This window comes from Anguilla anguilla, chromosome 10 (genome assembly GCF_013347855.1).
Source record: "Anguilla anguilla isolate fAngAng1 chromosome 10, fAngAng1.pri, whole genome shotgun sequence".
Lineage (NCBI taxonomy): Eukaryota > Metazoa > Chordata > Actinopteri > Anguilliformes > Anguillidae > Anguilla > Anguilla anguilla.
Window position 1 is genome coordinate 39,855,518 of NC_049210.1, and position 21,417 is coordinate 39,876,934.

Genomic DNA, 21,417 nt, shown 5'->3' on the forward strand with positions numbered 1-21,417 from the left:
ACCTTATGTACTTGCTACTTGGGGGTTCAGGTCTAGTGTTTGCTCTGTTTCTTGCCTTGCTACTCTGTAAAGCGTCTTTGTGACAGTTCTCTGTAAAAAGCGCTATAAAAATAAAATTTAATTGAAATTCAATTGAAACACAACTGGCTAAGATTTCATGTTCTGCAGGGGTCTGTTTGTCCTTAAATTCCACTGATTGGCTTTTCATGTTTTAATTGTATTTACAGTGTTGGCTGTAGTTGATTTTAACATTTGTCCATCGTGACTTTAAAAAGGATACTGGTTTCAACATCCCTAAAAGACAAATCCTCTTCAGCCTAATGGTTTAAGTTTCCCAGAAAGAAGCCTTGTGCCTTCTGAAGGGACTTTCCACGCATTGAAATACAAACAATCAAAATAAACACACTGCCACAAGCGTGACGACAATGGGGCTAATTATTTATTACATTTCCATACAGACACATTTCTTGCTCGGCAATTTTCCTGCACAAAAGCACACACACATCCATCTTCGTTAAATAGAATCATAAATACGGAGGGGAGATAATATTATTTTTCGCCATTCAATTATAACATTACAGGACAGATCTTGGAATATTTGGACATATCTTTGAATAGCTGCTCACACATTTGTTTAAGGAATTTCGTTCCGAGAGGAAAAATCTTATTCTAATTCCAAAAACATATATAATTTCTATGTAGGCAATTGTTTTGTTACTAAGTAAGGCATAATACATTAAAAAAAGTTTAAATTACACACTCCAAGCAATGTGCACTTAAGGCAAAAGTGCATTAAACATTATACATTCAAAATGAAGTGCAATCAATTTAACCAATATATTAAAACACAAGTCTATCTTAGATTTAATAGTAAACCTTCTAAGATTAAAGCCATTTAATCTAAATTAAATGTTAAATCAGAGGCACTTACGAGTACCAGGCATGTGTTCCCCTTAAATTGAAATATATTAAGATACTGTATCACAGTATATTGGCAAAAATACAAATTTCTGTTTTTTGATACTGAAATATATTTTATGAAAAATGTAGTTCTTAAATATATTTATCATTATATTTTACACATGTTTACAATATACTGCAATATGCTACATTTCCCCAAGGGCTAAGCTATTGCACACACGAGCAGGAACCACACCTGCATGTTTGTAACAGAGTTTGTAACAGGTGTGAATCACTATACAGGTAATTCTTATTCAAAGCCCCTTCTCGTGACAGAATAATTAGAAAAGCCTAAGGTAAACACAACACACTGAAAAGCATGCTTTCTCTTTAGGCTTAGGACTTAGCGTCTGGCAGAAGAACAGTTGTTTTACAATGGCAGAAGCACACAAGGCTCAGCCAATGAGAAAGCCTTCCACCCACAGGGTGCACACAAGACTCAGCCAATGAGGGAGCCTCCTACTGACAGAAGCACACAAGGGTCAGCCAATGAGAAAACCTCCCACCCACAGGGTGCACACGAGGCTCAGCCAATTAGGGACCCTCCTGCTGACAGAAGCACATGAGGTTCAGCCAATGAGGAAGCCTCCTACTGATGGGGTACACACAAGGTTCGGCCAATGAGGAAGCCTCCTACTGACAGGGAGGAATGTTCAGTTAGCCCTGGAGGCCCCCTACACAGTGATGAATGGCGAGGGCTTCGTGCTTTAGCACTGAGAACACCCCAGGGACCGCTAGTCTCTCAGATACGCATTAAGCCGGATTGTTTCAACTGGCGCTCTGTCTTTAAGAAAGCAACCCGCTGCTAGAGCACATGCCTAATATTAATGAGCGGTGCACTGTGCCTGCGGCCAACTACGATGGATACAAAGACATCACAGTCACTGCCAATTTTTCACACAGCCATCGTTATTGTAATACTGTGCTTTACCTTCACTATGCTTGTGCTCACTGGCTGGTACTGCTGGTCAGTCACTGTAAAACGGTTTTGATTTGGTAAATCAGATCAGGGTCAGTGTAATATTACAAAAAATTTAAACCAAATAGTTTTTGAGAAAATATGCCTGGCAATGAGTCTGCAAGGCATTATTTATGTTATTTATGATTTGATGCACTTCTTGTCATTGACTTTCTTTTTACCTGTGATTAATATGTAGGCGCATATATGTCCGTATACTGTGCTATGTTAAAAGAAAATGATTTCCCTCAGCTCAGAGCACGAGAGCTCATGTCAATATGTGGATTTAAGCCCACTAATACTCTAAAGCCTTCATACTCAGGAAGTTAAGCTATTCCTCCATCAGTGAAAGCTAACAGGGAAAGTGAGTGCAGATTCCTGTTCAGCAGTGAAAGCTAACAGCTAACAGGGAAAGTGAGTGCAGATTCCTGTTCAGCAGTGAAAGCTAACAGCTAACAGGGCGTATGAGTGCAGGCTCTTGTTTCTCATGATGAGCTCCAGGCTGCTCCCCTGTGGGTCACCTGAAGAACCTGTCGATGGTGTTTCCAGGAACCAGCACTTTGGCTTTCTTAGGAGCAGGAAGATGAGGAGACCCATGCCTGTGAGAAGAGCGCACACACACACACACACACACACACACACACACACACACACACACACACACACGTAGACAGACATGCAGACAGACACACACATACACACACACACACACACACACACACACATACATACACACACATACGTAGACGGACAGACACATGCAGACAGACAGACACACACACAGAAAGAGTGAGGAATGCAGAATTAAATCTGCCCAAACTTCCACATCAGCAGAAGTTAAGATAACTTTGAGTGCGCAGAGGGAGCAAAGGGAGAACACCTATCCCCACGCAATTAGTTTCCCATCACAAATACAAACCTCACATCACACAGGTCAGGGAAACGTTCTGGACACATCTGCAGCGGTCTTACCGTTTGTTTTTACCGCTCGGCTTCGTAGGGCTGTGTCCGTTTTCAGGTTTTCCTACGGAGAGAGTAGGTGAATTTAATTCCACCCGTCCGAGGAGGAAGTGGCTAAACGGATACGTCTTTCTTCGGCTGCAGTAAACGCAGCACTGACACGGGCTGTCATTTCAGACCATTCCGAATGCTTCTGAAGTCATAAAGACCTCCATCTTCTAACGCAGTGTGGTTAAACTGAATTCTGAAGACACCCTGCTATTACTGGAGATTAAGCTCGGGTGGGGGGGGGAATTGATTTAACATGTAATTTCTGAGTAGATGGCAGCAGGCTGCCTGGAGTTTTTCTGGAAGGAGGAGGAAACGATGTCTAAGACCTCAATAACGCTCAACCCCATTTGAAATGAAGACGAGAAGAACAATTTAGATGTCAAAAAACAAAACAATCTCACTGAATAGCAGCCCTTAATTATGTCCTGGTGCATGCTAATTCACTTCTTCCTTTGGTCTGCATGTCTCTTAAACAGAGCAGATGAAATGGTCATTTTAATTTGTACATTGCACAATGAGACTCATATGGAGAATTATCTAATGACAGCAGAATTACTACTTAATTTAACAATTGTTTCCTAACAGAGAATAAAGGTGTGTAAAAGATGATAAGAGATTGGGCAAACGCTGTAAAGTGTTTGTTTTGGCACGTCCACACAAACACTGACCTTTGCCCCAGGCGGTTGCCGTGACGTTGGCGCTGTGCGAGAGAGGCCCCTCCCCGAGCTCCTGCAGGACGTCCTGGTTGAGGCAGACGTCCACGTGCCGGTTGAAGAGGGCGAGGTCGCGGGTGTCCTGCTTCTTGTTGCACACGGGACAGGTCAGGGGGGGGCCCCCGGACCCCCCAGACCCCCCCGCCCTCCCAGAAGCCTCGCTTAGCCTGCCGGCGAGACGGTCGCCGAGCGACTCTTCAGAACAGCCGGCGTCCATGTTTGACTCTTCCTCTCCACTGAACAGGAAGTGACTGGGCCTGCCGGTTCTGCAGGACTCCACAGGCTTCGGACCCAAGCCGTTCAGGGCGTATGTGCCAGATGTCCTGGGCAGCGTGTCGCTAGCAGGTGCAGGGCTGGCCCTGCTCTTCTCTGAGGCCTTCTGACAGGCCCTGCTACCCGCCCCCCAGCCCGTTTCATACACAGCAGCGGGTGCGTCAGAGTGCATCTGCTCGTCCTGCAAGAAGCGTTCCTCACCTCCTACGCGTGCTCCCGCCCCTGTCCCTGTACGCCCTGCTCCTGCCCCCATCCTCCCTGCTCCTGCCCCCGTCCCGCCTGCTCCTGCCCCCGGACCTCCGTCTGCGCCCGTCCCGTGGCGTGGGGCGTACCCGGCGCTGAGGCACTCGTCCACGTGCCTGTTGAAGCTGCGCAGGTCGGTGCCCTCCTGCTCCCGGAAGCACACGGGGCAGGTGAACAGCTCCCCGGGTCCAGCGGGAGCGGAGGGCTGGAGGGAGGAGGAGGAGGAGGAGGCGGAGTCGCCCGGGTCCCTGGGGTCGCCCCGCCCCGCCTCCCGCCGGAGCCTCAGGGCCTGAGCCCTTTGGAAAAAGGACTGCTGCCCCTCCTCCGCGGGTCGGCCGGGGATTCTGGGAAGCTCACCCCATTTCACAGGGCTGGCTTTGGACTCCTGGGTCACGGTGGGAGGGGCGCCCGCCTGTTTCGAGGCCCCCCCGTGCAGGGGGTTGGGCGGGACCCCCTGCTCGTCCGGGGCTCCTTTAGGGGGATTCGGGGGATCTCCAGCAGACCTGCCGGACTGCAGGAAGCCGATGATGCTCTTCTGGAGAGACTTCCTGTCCTCGCAGCTCACAAATCCAGACACTCGAACCCCTGCAGAGAAAAGAGGGGTGAACCTTTACACAGACAAAAGAGGAGTGAACCCTACAGAGAAAGGAGAAGTTTACTGGTAGCCTTTATCGCACAATCTTGATTTTGTGCACAGTTGTATTTTTCAGTGAACAATTCAAGTCCCGCGAACAAGAAACGCCCCAAGTATTAAAGAGCAACAAGAAAAAGCATTTGATAATGTTCTAACAAAAGGACAAATAGCAGCCTGAAGTAAATATCAAACAGCACAACTACTTTAAAAAACGCTTTAGCGTATATGAAGATGTGTTCTTGCATTTCTTATCGGTCACTTTGTTCAGGAAGGCCAGTCTACGGAACGAAGGCCAGTCTACGGCAGAGTTGGGTCCGAAGGATCTAACGGCGGCCCGACTGAAACCGGGGGAGGCTGTCGGCGCAGCTGCGTCTCCCCGAGCGTGAAACGCGCGATTAGAGCGGACGCGCCGCGTTACTGACTGATGGAGTTATTCGCCGGGCCTCCGCGCCGTAATCAATCCTGCGTCGCGGACACACCGAGCGACGCGTTCCGCGCCGGCGCCCCGAGCTTATCGAGCGGTCACCCCGCGCCTCGCCCGGGATCGATGCACGACGACGCACCGCCGCGCTCTACATTAAACGCGGATACTATCTGCGGAGCTTAACGAAGAGGAAAACGCACCTCAATACTGTCAGTGTGAGAAGAAAGTTAAACAGTGAAGTATGAGTGTTAAAGCAGCCTACCTTTCAGTAGTGAAGCATCCCATAATCAGACACACATAATAGTTCATGCAAATTAAGTTTTCAACAAAAAGATAGTGGGAGTAAGGTCTGTATTGAGTCGTATTGAAGGTCTGTATTGATTTGTCTTTTCAGCTTTTGTTAACTTTGACTTATAAGAAGTAAACACAAGCCTTCACAAACTCAGGTTTGGACAGTTAGTTTTAGCGATTAATGAACTCGACAAACTGTGTTCGTATTGGAAATAAAAAGTATTGCTTTTAAGTGTCAAGAAGAACAGAAGAGATGCTGCTCGATTCCCGGCCTGATTCTTGCATGGGGTGAAACACACAGCGACATGGCGGCTATCGCCATTCCGGTAAAATTACCCATGAGCCTCAGCCTCAGCGGGTGGGGGCTGGCGTTGTCGATCTCGGTTTTCAGGAGATCTTTAGCCACGGCGAAGATCTCCTCCTCGCTGGACACCACCGACGACAGGGTCAAAGCTCGGGTCTTCACCTCAAAGTTGACGTTCTTCAACTTCACCGTTACCGTCTTGCCCTGGAAGGAAAGCAGCTTGAGAATGGACAAGGCAACGAACTGATTTACAGTCATTTTTGACGTTGAATTTAAGAATCAGTTTGACTTGTCAAGACGAAATCAAACTTCTGGACCAAGTCTATGGTTAGTCCATGAACTGGACTTGATGTCCATGGCCATGGAAAACTTGAGATGAGTACCTTATCAGTGTTTTGTAATTGTCCAATGACCCTCGGTATGCAATTATAGTACCTCGCCTTGGATAAAAGTGTCAGCCAAATAAATGTGTAACATAAAGAATAAAAAAAGTTAGATTCAGCTCTCTGGCACAGAGAGCTTTATATGCATTGATCCACCTTCTCCTCAAGTGCTGAGTCTGACACCGTGTTATTAGGATCCCATCAACAGCTCTATAAACTCAACGCTTTCCTTCTCCCTTATAAGATAAATCCATGAGCATCTATCGAGCTGGCTTGGTATGACGCACCGTTCGACGCTGCACCTTCACAGGGGGGAAATCGCGCTAAATGGCGGTCTCGCGGTAATGCTGCCAGGCGGATTGCGGGAAAAGATTGATTCTGCAAAGCCGTCGCCGCTCAGACACTTCACCGCATGAAAGGGCCCGGGTTTGAGTACCCATTTCCATCACCGCAGGAAACCAACAATCTGAAGCAATCTCCACGCGACACAAAGAGCAAAAGACATCGTGTTCCAGATAGCCTACCGTCACAAAGCACCCGCTAAAGCGCGCCTACATTAGCCTCAAAACGGACAAAACGTTTACATATATGAACCACTTCCACGAGAGGCATAGACTGGGAAATACAAAGACAGACATAAAGACTGAAATGATGCTTTTTCTCTCTAACAGAAGTACATTTGCACTGAAGGAGAAGTGGATGAGAACACTAGCTTTGAAATCGATCTTCACGGTAGGAGACAAAGCGGTTTAAACAGCCGACGTCTCAGAATGGGAGAAGATCCTCCAGTCAATGCTCAATGAAAAAGTCAAGAAAACTTCCTATGCTATATTCTGTATTCTATACGCTGTCTTATACAAACAGGTAAGGAGTAAGAACAGACATCAGGTGGTCGAAGGGGGAAGTGGCCTCTTTCACAGGGAAGAGCGCACTAGCTAGCGTGCTTATTCAGAACCCAACCTGAGGAGGGCTAGCTACACTTTCCTCAGATACCCAACCTGTCTGCCAGGATCTACCGGAAACGGCCACCTTCTGCCCCCCTTTATCCTCCCCGCTCCCCAAAACCCCAGGGAGATGTCAGCTAGATGTTAGGCATAGAGGCTGACAACCCCCGCCCCCCCCCCACCCCACCCCACCAGACTTGCTGCCAGCTGGTACAGTATCTCAAAGGGGGAGATGGGGGGTGGAGTCCTGGCCCCAGAGTGCCGAGCAGCTGGTCTGTCCATTACATTTGCATCCCGCGCGCGGAAAGGTAAGCAGGTGGATTAATCACCATCTCGGGAACAGGCTGGGCGTGCTGTAATTACACGGCTGCCTTCTCCTGGGAACGCAGCCCCGCAAGGTCACAGGCCCCTCCCCCTTTTCCCTATGCCACGCCTCCGGCCTTCCATCTCACCAATGAGGAGGAAGGTCTGGTACTGAACCTGGATACAAGAATTTCACTCACTCCTGAAGAGAGGAAGTAAAAACAGTGCGTTTGTTGTGTATAAAATTGTAAACCTTACACATAACATCAGTAGTATACAGTAGGGTAGTCTTCTCACGTCATTTCAAAAGAATACCCCTGATGAAACTGATGTATTCCTTTGCCTTCTAGGATTATACTGCGACTCCCAGAAGTAAGTGTTTTCTAGGAAACGTAACGGTCAATTTTTCTGCAGTGTGATTTATCGGACTCTAACACTGGGGCCAATTGAGCTGTATGCACATCTACAGGAGTTTGGGATGAGTTACCACCAGCAGGGGAGAGGAGACTCAACAAAGAACGGACAGCTCTTCTCTGAGTACACTGAGAATCAGGGGATTCATTATCCTGTGTGACCTGTTACTTCTGCCAAGTGTAAATCAAATGCTCTGCAGGCCGCACAGTACCTTCTTTTCAAAGCAAAAGATTTAAGGAAAGTTGTATTTCTTGGTTGTATTTTATCCTCTTAGTGCTGCACCTGTGTGCTCAAACAGTTTCAAATTCCCCTTTTTTCTTTATTTGGATTAAAGAGGTGAAAAATAAGCAACCCTCATTTTTCAAGTGGTGACACGTTAAGACTTATTACAAAAAGGCAGTACACAGTATAAAATTGTAGCAGCACCAAAACCCAAAATGAAACTATGAAAGGACCCCTACATATGCACAAAAATGGCTTTCGGATGCGTGTGGTGTCAAGCACACGCATTCATGAGCGTACTTTGAGCATTAGCTGTGCCAATCCAAGCAACCTCTCTATAAAAAATAATCAGATGGAAAAAACCAAGGCTGGCCATCTTTTCTCCTGCTTGACATTACCTGTGCCAATGTATTTTTGCTGTTGAACACTGCAGCTACTTGGCATTTCTGCCTCCTTCATGAGTATAAATATGTTTAGACTGAGGCGGCTACCCTTAGCGGCTCAGCTGCTAAACGTTAACGAAGCTATCGGCAAACGCTCTCCCTCAGCACTTTCCCACAAATCTGTATTCTCTTTTCATTTCTACGTGGCCTCGTGAAGAGGAGTGAAGCATGTCCTGTCAGCGGTGTTTAACAGTAGGTATCTACGGAAACCACAGGGCTGGAACTGACTAGCGTCCCATTGAAGACTTAAATCGGCATGAGTAAATCGACCGAATGTGAGTATTGTTCCTTACAGAAGAGCCTTTGCTCATCTTTCAGGACCTTGTGTTGTTTTTTATAGAAGAGCCACAGCTCATCTTTCGGGACCTTGTGTCGTACCTTCAGGTCCTCCTTCTGCAGGTCCTGGGCCAGGTCCCGACAGAGCTCTCTACACAGATCATACTGCTCCTCAGCGCTGCTCATCTCTCCAAACGTTCTGCAGGACAGTGACACATCAGAGCTAGCATTAGGCTAACATCTCAATACACAAACCATACATCTATCGCTAGTTACATTTATATGCTCATCTCTCCAAATGTTCTGCACCACAATAACACATCAGTGCTAACATTGGGCTAATATCTCAATACAAAAACCAGAACTCTGTCACTACAACTACATTTACATGCTCATCTCTCCAAACGTTCTGCAGCACAATAACAAATCAAAGCTAACACTGGGCTAAAATCTCAATACACAAACCAGAAATTATTCCATTAACAAACTGAGCACAAAAAAAAAACTAAAATGCATTTTTATTTCTAACCACTGAAGAGGAAAATGAAATCACTGGTAAAAGCCTTACACACATGACAAAGCAGACCGTAGTAAACAGTAGGGCAGTATATCCCTTTTATGGAGCTGTGGACTTAAGCAGGGTATTGCACTTGAACTCCAATAAAACCGCCTCTGCAGTGTTTGCACTGGAAGCCACCCTTGTCAAACTCCCGTGACCTGGCTCCTGAACACTTCATAAAAGCCCATACAGTGGCCATAACACCCCTTTCCCCTTCCAAACCGCAACTGTATCCACAGTGAGAAAAAAGGCAAACCTGATCCTAAATCAGGACTCCTATGGTCGAGATGTTTTAAGAATATGAGACCTGATACAGTCTCAATCCAACAGAAAGGAATTGAACAAGATCACTAATTATTTGAAGAGAAACAGAAATTCGATGTTTATTGAAACAAAAGTCAAGCGCTTTTCATACATTCACAAGTTATGTGAACGTATGAACAAGTACAGTGGCAAAACGTGCTTCTACATTCTCGCTTTTACTCTCAAAAACAGATGCACATAGCTACTGCAGAAAAAAGAATAGTCTCCATGGAAATTGCAGGTAAATAGAGGGAAAAAGAAATGTGTTTTCAGTTGATGCGACACAACGGACTGACGTCATAAATACACACCGTACCTTTCCGTGCTCATGCTCTTCCTTTCATTATCCCTGCAAAAAAGCAGAAACGATTTAAAAAAAAAAAAGTTTTTATTTCATTTATTAAAATTGCAGGGACATAATATTGACACATGCACTGCTTATGAACCTGTTATTATTTTGGCTAACATCTCTGTCTTTCCACTTACATTCATTTTGAAACAGTACGCAGTCAGCTGTAATATTAATGAATCCAGGAACTATTTGTTTTTAAAAAGATATGATAGTTTTGCCTCTAAGGTAATCCTGTATTTCCTGTAGTCTTTCTGAAGTGCTTCTGAGAATGCCCTTTGAAAGGTGAAATATAAATAATCTTTGATATTATTACGGCTCAGTAATACAGTTAACTGGCTGACCTTTCGATGTGTGTGGAGCCCAGTCCCAGAGAGATCTGCAGGAAATGATGCCAGGAGACCTCAGAGAAAAGCAGGGAGAGGAGCGCCACCTTCTGGCGCAGCTCGGAACAGGTCGTGATCTCCAGAGCTCTCAGCATCCTCTCGGTTACCTTCCCTATGCCTGACACCTGAGACACATGCAAGCGCAGAAAAGAATATTCAGAAAAAAAAACCGTGTAGCCAGCTAACCAAATGACATTATTTATTTATTAATTTATTTAACATAACTAGAGAGACATTGTACTAGAGTGAAAAATCAAGTTCTGAGGGTAAATGAAGCTGCTGATGAGAGGTTTCCTGGTTTAAAATCACAGGTCTGATTCTTTGAATGCAGGTGAACTCGTTAAAGCACAGGTTGGGTGAACTCTTTAAAAGCACAGGCCCACCTTGCGGATGGGGAGGTCCTGGATGAAGTCCATCACCGCCTGCCGCTCTGCTGGGATTCGGTACTGCCCGTTGGGCTTGTTCTTGTCACTGCACACCTTGGCCAGCATCATGTTTGGGGCAATGCCTTCAACAGACACTATTAACTATTAACACCACATAATAATACCTACACATACAACACCTTGCACTGTTAAAGACTTTCACACACTGTAAATGTTAAATGTGCAGTGGATGTAGTAAAAGTGTTAAGTATACATACAGTACTTTTAAAAGCAATTTTCGACTGCAGCACACTTAATCTTCAGCTACAGCTACAAAGGCTTGATACTGAGTCAGATACTATCTAGCTTGCAGGTAATCAGAGCACTAGGTACAATGTAGACAAGAAAGAAAGACTGAATTGCGGATCATTAGAACGGAGCGACGACATTTCCTCCCTGGAGGGGCGGGGACAGCGTGACATCACCTGCGCTGGCGGTCAGGGTGGTCCTCTGCTCTATGCGGAAGCGCATCTCCCGCACCGCCTCCTCGGCGTCAGTCCCGAAAACAACCGCGCCCCGAGGGGGGGGGTCGGGGGGCGACGTGGGGCTGTCCTCAAACAGGACCGGGGACAGGCTGTCAGCGTCCGAATCGCCCTGGGACTCCGGCTGCGCCCCCTCGCCTGCACGGAGGAAACAGAGAAGCGTTGATAGTCATACAAACCACGCCGCCGCTAAGCTTCTCCCATTCACTGTCCACTGCAGATGGAATTAAATGCAAACACACAATATATGTTCTAAGCCCCATAGTCCACCTTGAAATACATTGTGTGGGCAGACATATTCCATTTTGTTAGACTTGCAAGAGAAGGTTCACACTTTTAAATTAATTTTGTATTATCCATTTTCTTTCTCAATGGGTTTTTTAAAGTGGAATCTTTTGTACAAAAAACAATTCCCTATCAATGCTGTCCTTTGGAGAATGTTCAGCGAATATATTCCACCTTTAAGTCATTTGGGAATGCTATATGAGACACCTCTTTCACAGTGTTTTCTTATTTTATGTGTCTTTACGGATTTATTTTTATTTTGCAATTTGCTACACTGTGTAACGCTGCTGGTGGGCTGCTATACTCAGCCGTACAGAGTTCAGCCGTACAGAGGGCGAGTGTAAATGCTAATTAATCCTCTTTGGCCTTTCGGGTGTAACTCTAGTCCCTTTGATATTAGCTCATTGAAAAAAATATGCTAATCTACTTTGATCCACCTTGTACCTAACGACATGCCTAGCCAGGCAATTATTCACAACGTGCCATCTTCACTTCAGTCTTATCTGTTCATCACAAGCCAGGCCTCTGAAAACCGCTCTCTAATGGCCTGTACTGCAGACTGACCGCAGACTGACCGCAGTGCCATTAGCGCGGATCGAGTTCTGATGCGTAACCTTGAATCTGCTTCCTCAAGGACCAAGGTCACCATGCAATGACACTTCAGAGCGCGTGTCACGCTTTCTGTGCCATGGGAACCAGGCCCGGGCGCCCGGTTAAAACGCACCATCGGCGGCGGCAGCGGCGGCGTCCTCCGTGCGGACAGGATGTGTCCTCAGGGACTCGGGCCAGCCCTGCCTCTGCCTCAGGTGCTCCGTGATGTCCAGGTAGGCCTCGTCCAGGCTCACGGGCAGGAAGTGGGGGTCGTAGTCGGCGAAAACCTCCCGCACCTTCAGGGAACAGACCCAAGGGGGGGAAGTGATGAATCAGGCCTATACCCACCTGCTCATCTAAAAGTGATTGACGAGCGTGAAGTTCCCACAGCTGGAGAGGGAAGGGCTAATATTTACAGGCCTGTCACGGTCTGATGTGGGAAGACCTGTCGGCTTCTTATTTAACGTTTCAGAGTTCCTGCCCGTCTCGCTTCGGTTTCCGTCATTGGGTCGCCAAGGCAACCTGCATGTTCTTCAGTTCAGTTCCGCAGACTGAGCCCAAGGGTGACGCTCGTAAAACGACCATGACTGTCATTACCAGGAAAACAAAAAATACTAGATGACGGTATTGGAAGTTGACTGGATTTTAACGAAAGCCAGGAAATGCGTCTCTCCTGTAGAGAGGAGCATTAGAGCAGCACTGCACATTGCCATCTCGTACCCAGAGATGGTTGTGAGAGAGGAGCTGAAACCTGCTGTTTGTGAGCTCTAAAGCCTGTTTCCACACTATTTTTATACACACGGCCCATGGAGTTCCCAGCTTCCAATGTTATTTTAAAGCATTGGAGTTGGTTAACTGAAGTCGTTTAAACACTTTTCTAATTCTTGATGATGGCTGCGAGGATTGTATCCTTCCCGAAAGCTTCACTGGTGTCATGCTGAAGCTCTTATGAGTGACATGTAATTGTTATGTAATTGGCATTTGAAATACAGAGAAGCATTATTTACCGTGGGCTTCTTTATTATCGGCTGTGTCATAAAATATAAAATGCAGTATAAAATACTTAACTTAAAACACTCCAGGAAAATATCAAACTACTGCACATATGGCATCACAACATAAGATATAAAATGAGCTGCAGTTTAGTAATGCACATTTAGTAAATCAATAAGAAATAACACAAGAGATAAGATAAGAAAGAAGTCTAGCTTCAGCTGATTAGGAGACACAAAACACAGGAAGTGCAGAGCTGGGTCACTGGGCCGCAGTTTAAACAGGAACGGGGGGCTGGAAGGGGGTAATGCTTTCCCCTGCTATCCTGCCAACTCAGCCAGAATGCAGTCGTGTCAATACTGCTGTCTGGGACCGAGCCACATCCACACTTTCCTGAGCTCCAAAACTGGAGCAATGGTGTCAGGGCCTTCAAAAACTCACACACGCACGCACAAATACACCCATGCGTACACACAGACGCGCGCACACGCACGTACACACATGCAGGCACGCACTCACAGACGCATGTACACATATGTGTGTACACACACACACAATAATAGACAGAAAAATAAGAATAAAAAGTGAATATAAATCACCAAGATACAAAAACATTCTGGACTGGGTTTACCTAACAACGCTGAACTTACACTCAGACCGCAAATAAACATAATAATACACTCACAAAATTTGAGGCAGACCCACACACAAAGATACGCAAAGAAATTCTAACTAAAAAACTACAACTCACCGTCAGCAAATAAACTTCACGTATTACTGTCATGTGATTACTGCAAGCTCACGGCCAGCAGGGGGCGTAATGAGCACCTTCAAGTCCTGCTGCAGCCACTCCCCATTCATCTCAATTCTAAAATCAGCTTTGGGGCCGGTGGGGCAGGGTGACCGTCCAGCGCAGATGTGCACCTCGGGTGTTAACGTAACCCAATCTAGAGAGGGAACCAGGAGCCAAAAGGATGGGCTCTCCCACAGCCCCAGCCAAGCGCTCCGCTCTCAGGCAGAACGTCAGCTATCTGCAGCTGCTGGGTGTGCTTACTGTATGACATCATACAGTGTGTGTGTGTGTGTGTACAGTGTGTTTTGTGTGTGTACAGCGTGTGCGTGTGTGTGCGTGTGTGCGCGTGTGTATTTGTGCATATGTGTGTATGTGTGACTGTGTGTCTGTGTGTGCGAGAGAGAGAGATAATCTGTTTACTAGCTTACCAAATGGGGTTGGGTTTTGTATGAACACCTGGGTCTACTTACTGTAAGTCACCCTACCGTGTGTGTGTGATGCAGAGATTAAACTGAGTACCCACATCACGCATTTGCTGTTTTCAAATAGTTTGTCTGAATTATTGCAGAAAATTATGCTCCGCAGTTTTCCAGCCTTTTAAAACCAGTGTCAAGGACTACCTTTTAAAAGAAGCTTCGTCATATATTCCTTTCCAAATGCACCAAGCGCTCTTCAATATTTAAAAACCATGAACACCATGGGACAGTTCTTCACAGTGGCAAACTAAATGAAAACAAACATCCAGACAAACAATACAGGATGGAAATTAGGGGTGTATATAGATAAGGGTATGATTACGGGAAGTTTGTTTACATTAATTGATCAGTGAAATTTATGCACGTATTTGAACATTTTGGTATTGATTAAGACTAAAACACAGGACAATCCAATAAGTACAGGGATATTCTAGTGTTCTGTGATGATCTGTGATTAATGGTTTCTTTGAGCTGTGCAATTTTCAAAAATACTGCTGTCACTCCTATATGCGAATCCATAAAATCTGATCAGAGATGTTTTTGGCTCAATATAACATGGCATCTTGCCCTGCTCACAGACCTACTTTTGGGAATAAGGGGACAGCTCTGGCGACATATTGCATTCAAGTAAGGTTTCGTATGACACCAATATCGCCTTATCTAAGAACTGAACCTGAAGTCCCCCCTTTAAAGAAAGAAGAGGATGGGGGTGTATGTAATAAAGGAAAAATCCAGGTATTGGTTCTGTCTGTCCTCTTATCGCTCTGATACAGATGGGGGGAGGGGGGGAAAGGAACACCGAGATATGAACTTATGAGCTAACCAGATCATGCAGCCGAATGGAAAGGCCTTCTGTTGTTCCAAGGGGCGCCATGGCAACGGTGGGTAAACAAGTAAGGGTACAGAGAATGAGGGGGTGGTGGGGGAGGGGGTGGGACGGCATTACCTCAGCGCTCACTGCCCGGTACTTCTCAAAGTTGTGCTGAACGATGACGAGGCTGGGGCAGAGCTTCTTGGCGATGAAGCCGGGCATCGCCGCCCGGACACCGAACCTCCGGGCGTGGTAGTTGGAGGTCGACTGGAAGAAAACCGTCAAGGAAAGCCTGTATTTAGCTCACTTCCAAACTTGTGGCCAGACTACAGAGTTAAAAAACACCAAATGTATCTGAATAAAGTAAAAGATGCTTTCAACTTTGAGTTTGAGCCAAGACTTCATGAATCTTGGTGCTAAAGCTTGACAATGAATAATACGAGACAGAAACAAAACCTGAACGCTCACTCGAGTTTCTGAAATGTGCCAGATGTGCGTAGCTTGTTCAGCAGAATCTGAGAAAAAAATAAATAAATAAGAAAAGAACGAAAATAAGAAAAATGAGATTTATGAATGATTTCACGGCCAATTGTGGCTCCTGGATGGGGATCAGAACTTGGATCTCAGAATTTTGCCAGAAATGAAATGTTTACGGCACGCCTCAGTCGACACCCTGGCAACATTAACGCATCGAGCCGCGTCGTTTCGCGCCCTCTCTGGGAAAACCGCAGGAACAAAGAGGGAGGCCCACCCACACGCGCGCCTCGGCGGCCGACTGAAAGGAGGAGAGGTTCGGTCTCGTCTTCCCGAGCGCTTGTGGAGAGGCCAAGAGAGGCTTCGCTGGAAGCCTGCCTGCGGTGTGACTTAACTCAAACCTGTCTGCTGCTTCGCTCTCAGCGTCTCGTCTTTTCTCTCAGCTCTTCAGGTGAACGCAGCGATTGCTCGGCGTTAATTTAGCTCACAACGTGCGAGGCCAACAGGAATAAAACGCACCCGGAGAAAGTAAAATGGCAGATTGTCAGAGTTTATTGGGCCCTGACTACTTTACTGTGTACGAATGTGACCTTTAAAGCGACTGAACACAAGAGTATATTTCAAGCGACTGAGAGGAGGTCTGTCTGAAACATTGAAACAAATGATTTCAGTGTGACACTCACTCTAGAAAACGAATAAGCGCTAAGCTAAAGGCATTATGTTTTTCTTCCAGTGGAAACGTCATGCCTTTAGCTTAATGCATATTCGTTTCCAGGCGTCTACAGTAAAATGTCACATTCCCAAATAAACCAATAACAAAGAGGCAAAGGAAGGGCTGAGTACAAGTAACAGAGAAAGTTCTGGAATGCGCGGGAGTTAACCGACCACTTTTACTTGACGCACAAAGAGCAGGAAATCCTTTTATTTTTATTTCCTTGAACTCTGTGATAACTGCAAAGATGGGTCCCATGGAAACCTGCTTGGTTACATGTAACAAGGACACTCCAAGAAGATGGCCTTAAAAAAAAATATTTATGCACGATATATGACCAAGCAAACACTGGCCTGTACAACATCCTGATTTGGGGGGGTAGGAGGGGAGCCAGGTCTGTCACATGGCTGTTGCGCAAGGCTTCATATATGGCTGTGAGGTGAACATATAACAAATAATGAGTCGCATAATCTTTCTTATCTTAAGACTGACGGTTGGAGCAGACGGGAACTAGAGCACTGTTCATCTGATGGTGAAGAAGGCGCAGCTGCTACGATTAGCCGCGGACGCTCACCAGCATGCCCTTGGACCCCACGGCCATGGGCTTGTCCTTCAGCTCAGGGCAGTCCCGCATCTCCACCGCCGCGTAGAAGGCGTCCATGTCCACGTGCACGATGACCCGCCCCAAATCCCGGCCCCTCTCCAGGTCAGCGGCCATCTTCTCCACCTGAGGGACCAATGACAATGACACGTCCACCTCAGACAGCTATGGCCTCTCACTTAATGGGAAACAGCCTCGGCCACAAGCTGAACTGTTCCAGTTTGGATTTCTGCATCGCTTCTCGTGTTGTGTTAGAACAGACGTAGCCAGCCCTGTTCCTGGAGATCTACCGTCCTGTAGGGGTTCACTCCAACCCTAACAAGGCACACCTCATTCAGCTGCAAGCGTTCTTGTGGAGCTGCTACTTAGCAGAAGCAGGTGTGCCAAATTAAGGTTGAAATGAAAACCTACAGGGTGGTAGATATCCAGGGCTGGTTACCATTGTGTTCGGATGATGCGCTTCTATTGGGCCTTGGTGGCTGTAATTTAAGATGGAGGACAATTTCTCAGTATCATACAAAATGCATAGCTGCAGGTGGCACTGGCCATTGTTATCGCCTATACTGAGTTACAACCACAGATGCGGCTGTAAAATGTCATCTGACTGTGAAACGTATACACATCACACTGGGTACAAATACATGAGCAATACGATGTGATGTATGCAAAACAGAAATGGTAAAACCAATATATATATATATATAAACAAGCATGGAACTACAACTAAATGGCTCTAAATGTGCAATCCATGGGTTAGCGTTAGAAAGAAAAAAAAACGAATAGGAAATAGCATGGGAATCTGTACATGCTGAAAAGGAAATACATGGAATGTTTCCATGCCACTGGCACGCATGCCATGCAGCTCATTTCCTGTTTGGACTGTGCAGGTATTTGACAAGCAGAACTGTTTAATATGGTTTTATAAATGTCCGTTCGCTTCTGTTTGATGGGATGTAATTTTCTGCAGCTGATGAGATGATAAAGAAGACTGGAACTCCAAAGAATCAGGAAGGAGGGCAGACTCGGTAAAGTAAATTACGTAACCTAAAAGGGGGGGAGGGGACAATTCACTGATAATTTCCACAAAATCAGATATCCAGCGAGGCCGTATCTGCAGCTGAGCTGAAAGCTGATACTCAGTTTTGGGCATTGGCTTCAAGCTAACCAGACCGTAATTTCAGCTGGAAGTCTGTAAAATAATTCAATCAAAACTTCACCCAGTAGCCATCATGCTACAATCATTTCAAGGCCAGAGGTCACATTTTTCCCACTGAACGGTTGGAGAATTTAGATTTCTCTATTAACTTCAGATTTATGTTTTATTCTAAAGCATCAGTTAGGTAAATGAAAAGAGCCATAAAAGCCAGTGAAAATACCATGCAAAGCCGTTGCTGGGTGCGTGTGTACGGGAGTAGATGGGGGATGAACCTGTCTGTGTGTGTGTGTGTGTGTGCAGGAGTAGATGGGGATGAACCTGTCTGTGTGTGTGTGTGTGTGTTAGTGTGTGCAGGAGTAGACGAGGATGAACTGGGCTGTGTGTGTGTGTGTGTGTGTGTGTGTGTGTGTGTGTGCGTAGTAGTATGGAGATGATGACGCAGGTGTGGTGTACCTGTGCTTGGGCCTTCCGGAGCTGCTGCTCACTGATCTGAGCCTTCTGCTGCAGCATCCTCTCAATGCGCTGGTCCACCTGCTGCTCCTTCTTCAGCTCATTCTCATAGAACTTGGATCCCTTCGGGCAGACACAGATGACCCATTTCACTCCAAAAGCAGCCAATCGTGTGCTATGGACTCCCCAGTGTGTGCGATGCACTGACCGGAATAGTGTCCTTTCAGCAATAGCACTACTGCTCCCTATTTCAGTTACCCTAACTAATAACCAAACAAGCATAAAGCAGGGTCAAGGGTAAAGCACTTGGACGGGCAGTGAGGTTGTGTTACAGTATGTTTGCGCCTCCTTGTTCTCCTGTTTGTGTACTGAGCATTGATCCCAGAAGCCTCAGCACACACCCAGCACTGTAGGTCCCTGTGACATTTAAAGCTTCCATGGCAACAAACCCGAAATCAGCGTAGCTGCCTGAGAAAACGTGTCATTAGGAGAGTGGTACAGCACCCGATTCCTGTAGCAGGGCGTTGAGGTGGGACTTGGCTAAATAAATGAGCCTGGAATATTTTATCACGCTTCTCAGACGTGTGGCTGCTGGAAACTCTCTCGGTGGTTTACAGCTTAGCTTGGGAACTTCTCCGTTCTGGCAAAAACTCCCGAGAGTAAAACTCAAGCAAGGAGTGGAATAGGGATGCAGCTGTTCAGTCATGTACACCAATGCTAATGCTAGCAATGCTAATGCGCTGCCCAAACAGTTATGTACACTTAAATTCCCAGAAGACATCCTAAAGCCACTGCCTGAGAATTCCAAAACTACAGCCGGCTGTGGCGTCGTATGTGAATTAACAAGTTTATGTTTGTTTAAAATGAATAGCAGCTGGCTGGTTCAACCAAGCAGGTTCTTAAACTCTTTGGTTCAAAGTGTTATTACAGTAGGAAAACTATACCCGCAAGAGGACATATTCAAGCATACCAACAGATTAACAAATATTATCAGGTTCTTTTTTTATACAAATTAAAATACAACTCAGCAGATTTTTTATCTGTGTGGACTCTGTGGTATTTACCTTAGAAGTCTCCATGATGATCTTGTTGATTTTGTCCCTGTCCAGACCCTCCATACCGGCCTTGTTATCATTGAGGGCCATCCAGGAATGGAAGCCTTCCCCACACCCAGCGGCCCCAGCTTGTCCCTCCATCAGTTCTGTAATGTTGATCACTCCTGCTCAAACAGAAAACCTGCAGAAAATGGTCCCATTGTGGATAAGATGGAGGTTTATTTGAGAGTCTTTACGCAGCCTCACAATATAATGTTAATATTTTTCTTCCCATAATCAACGTCTTGCCTGAAGACATGTCATCAGTAAGATTGTACTTGACAATCTCACCTGGCTTGCATTAGCTAACGTTAAATAAAGATGGTGCAATCAAGGTGGGTAACAAGTTAGTTGTCAGGCTCACTCCTATCAGCTGTAGCTGCTAGCTATAACAAATAAGTTTCATGTCACATCTAAGCAGATAGCTAGATGTAGTTGAACAACCGATATAGCTAGCTAATATTATCAAGATTTATGATAATATGATAAATTACGTATCTTGTGCTACCTACTGTAACTGCAGCAATCCTCTTGACAAGCTAGCTACCATTAGCACATTGTTTACCTTTTTTATTAATTGCAGTTTTTAAGCAGAAGTCCTTTCTTGATTGCTAGCTAACTACTTCTGGAAGATGTCTATATCTCCTTTCGGTTCCCATATTTTTTTTTTAAACTCCACCTTAGCAAGATAATAATAATAATCACAGAATTGTATAAGAATTCTTTTTAAACGTTTTGAACTATCCGCGCTGCCAGGGGTAGCAAACGGTCTACTTCCTGTATGACGTTGCTGTATTTGGATACTAGCAATTCCATTGGACGCGCTTCCCTGCCATATTTGTTGATGGCAGTACTACAAAACTATTGGCACGGTGGGACTTAAGTGCTACGTTTCTAGAATTCTAGTACGCATTCTGCGTTATTTTATCCGTTAGGTCATATAAATCAATATAATGCCTGGCTTGCAAGGTTACTTGTTTGTGGCGCATACGACATTAATGTCCTTATTGGGGAAATTGTCATTTCATTATTGTCAAAGATGGTAAACTACATCAAGATGTAATTCCCTTTTATAATGCATCCTTGACTATTTAAAAGGCACTGACTAATCACGTTAATTGTTCGTGTTTGTGCAATGGCATGCTTTAGTAAAAATATATAACTTGCATCTTACCGAGAAATTACATTAATTACCAACCTATATTAGTGTTGTGTACACCTATTTATAGTCTGTCCGCATCATTTCAAAAAGACCCAATAAAAATCGTTACCAAGACACGCCGCTTTTACACCTGAGCATTCTAGAAATTAAACCGGCAGTGTTTAAAGAGGAATGGTGTATTTTCCATCGGACCTTTAGGTTATTAAAACGTTCTTTCAAAGCAACTGGAAATAGGTCTCAAAAATGAGTACGTTACATATGGTCCTTGTAAATAATGTGGTACACTCCTACAATCTTACAAAAATAAGTCCATGGTCAATGTTTATTCACGTAGGATAAATTTAATTGACAATTAGATTAAATCGTTATTACCGGTGTCAGAAAATTTATGTCGTCATTTCCAGGCGTCGAATTCTGCGTCCCGTCGCTTTTGATTACAAACAACGGAAATATTCCCTCACTTTTGACCACAGAACTGTTGTGCATTTGACACAATTCCTGCGACCTTAAAAAAAATAC

General features: G+C 45.5%; 1 protein-coding gene across 2 annotated transcripts; it reads right to left on the minus strand.

The window, feature by feature from the left end:
- Nucleotides 1–421: 421 nt before the first annotated feature.
- Nucleotides 422–21,400, minus strand: polk (polymerase (DNA directed) kappa). Of its 2 annotated transcripts, none has more exons than XM_035378455.1 (15): nt 21,271–21,400; nt 19,707–19,878; nt 18,646–18,765; nt 17,010–17,162; nt 15,385–15,516; nt 12,310–12,472; nt 11,244–11,438; nt 10,777–10,901; nt 10,352–10,518; nt 9,975–10,007; nt 8,899–8,995; nt 5,844–6,015; nt 3,598–4,743; nt 2,891–2,942; nt 422–2,517 (listed from the first exon to the last, which is right to left on the minus strand). In XM_035378455.1, exons 2-15 carry the CDS (start codon nt 19,836–19,838, stop codon nt 2,436–2,438), a joined length of 2,769 nt encoding a protein of 922 aa, XP_035234346.1. In that variant the 5' UTR covers nt 19,839–19,878; nt 21,271–21,400; the 3' UTR covers nt 422–2,435. The 2 variants fall into 2 exon arrangements, with proteins under 2 accessions (XP_035234346.1, XP_035234345.1); XM_035378454.1 differs by lacking the exon at nt 21,271–21,400 and adding an exon at nt 20,302–20,497.
- Between the last annotated feature and the right edge of the window lie 17 nt (nt 21,401–21,417).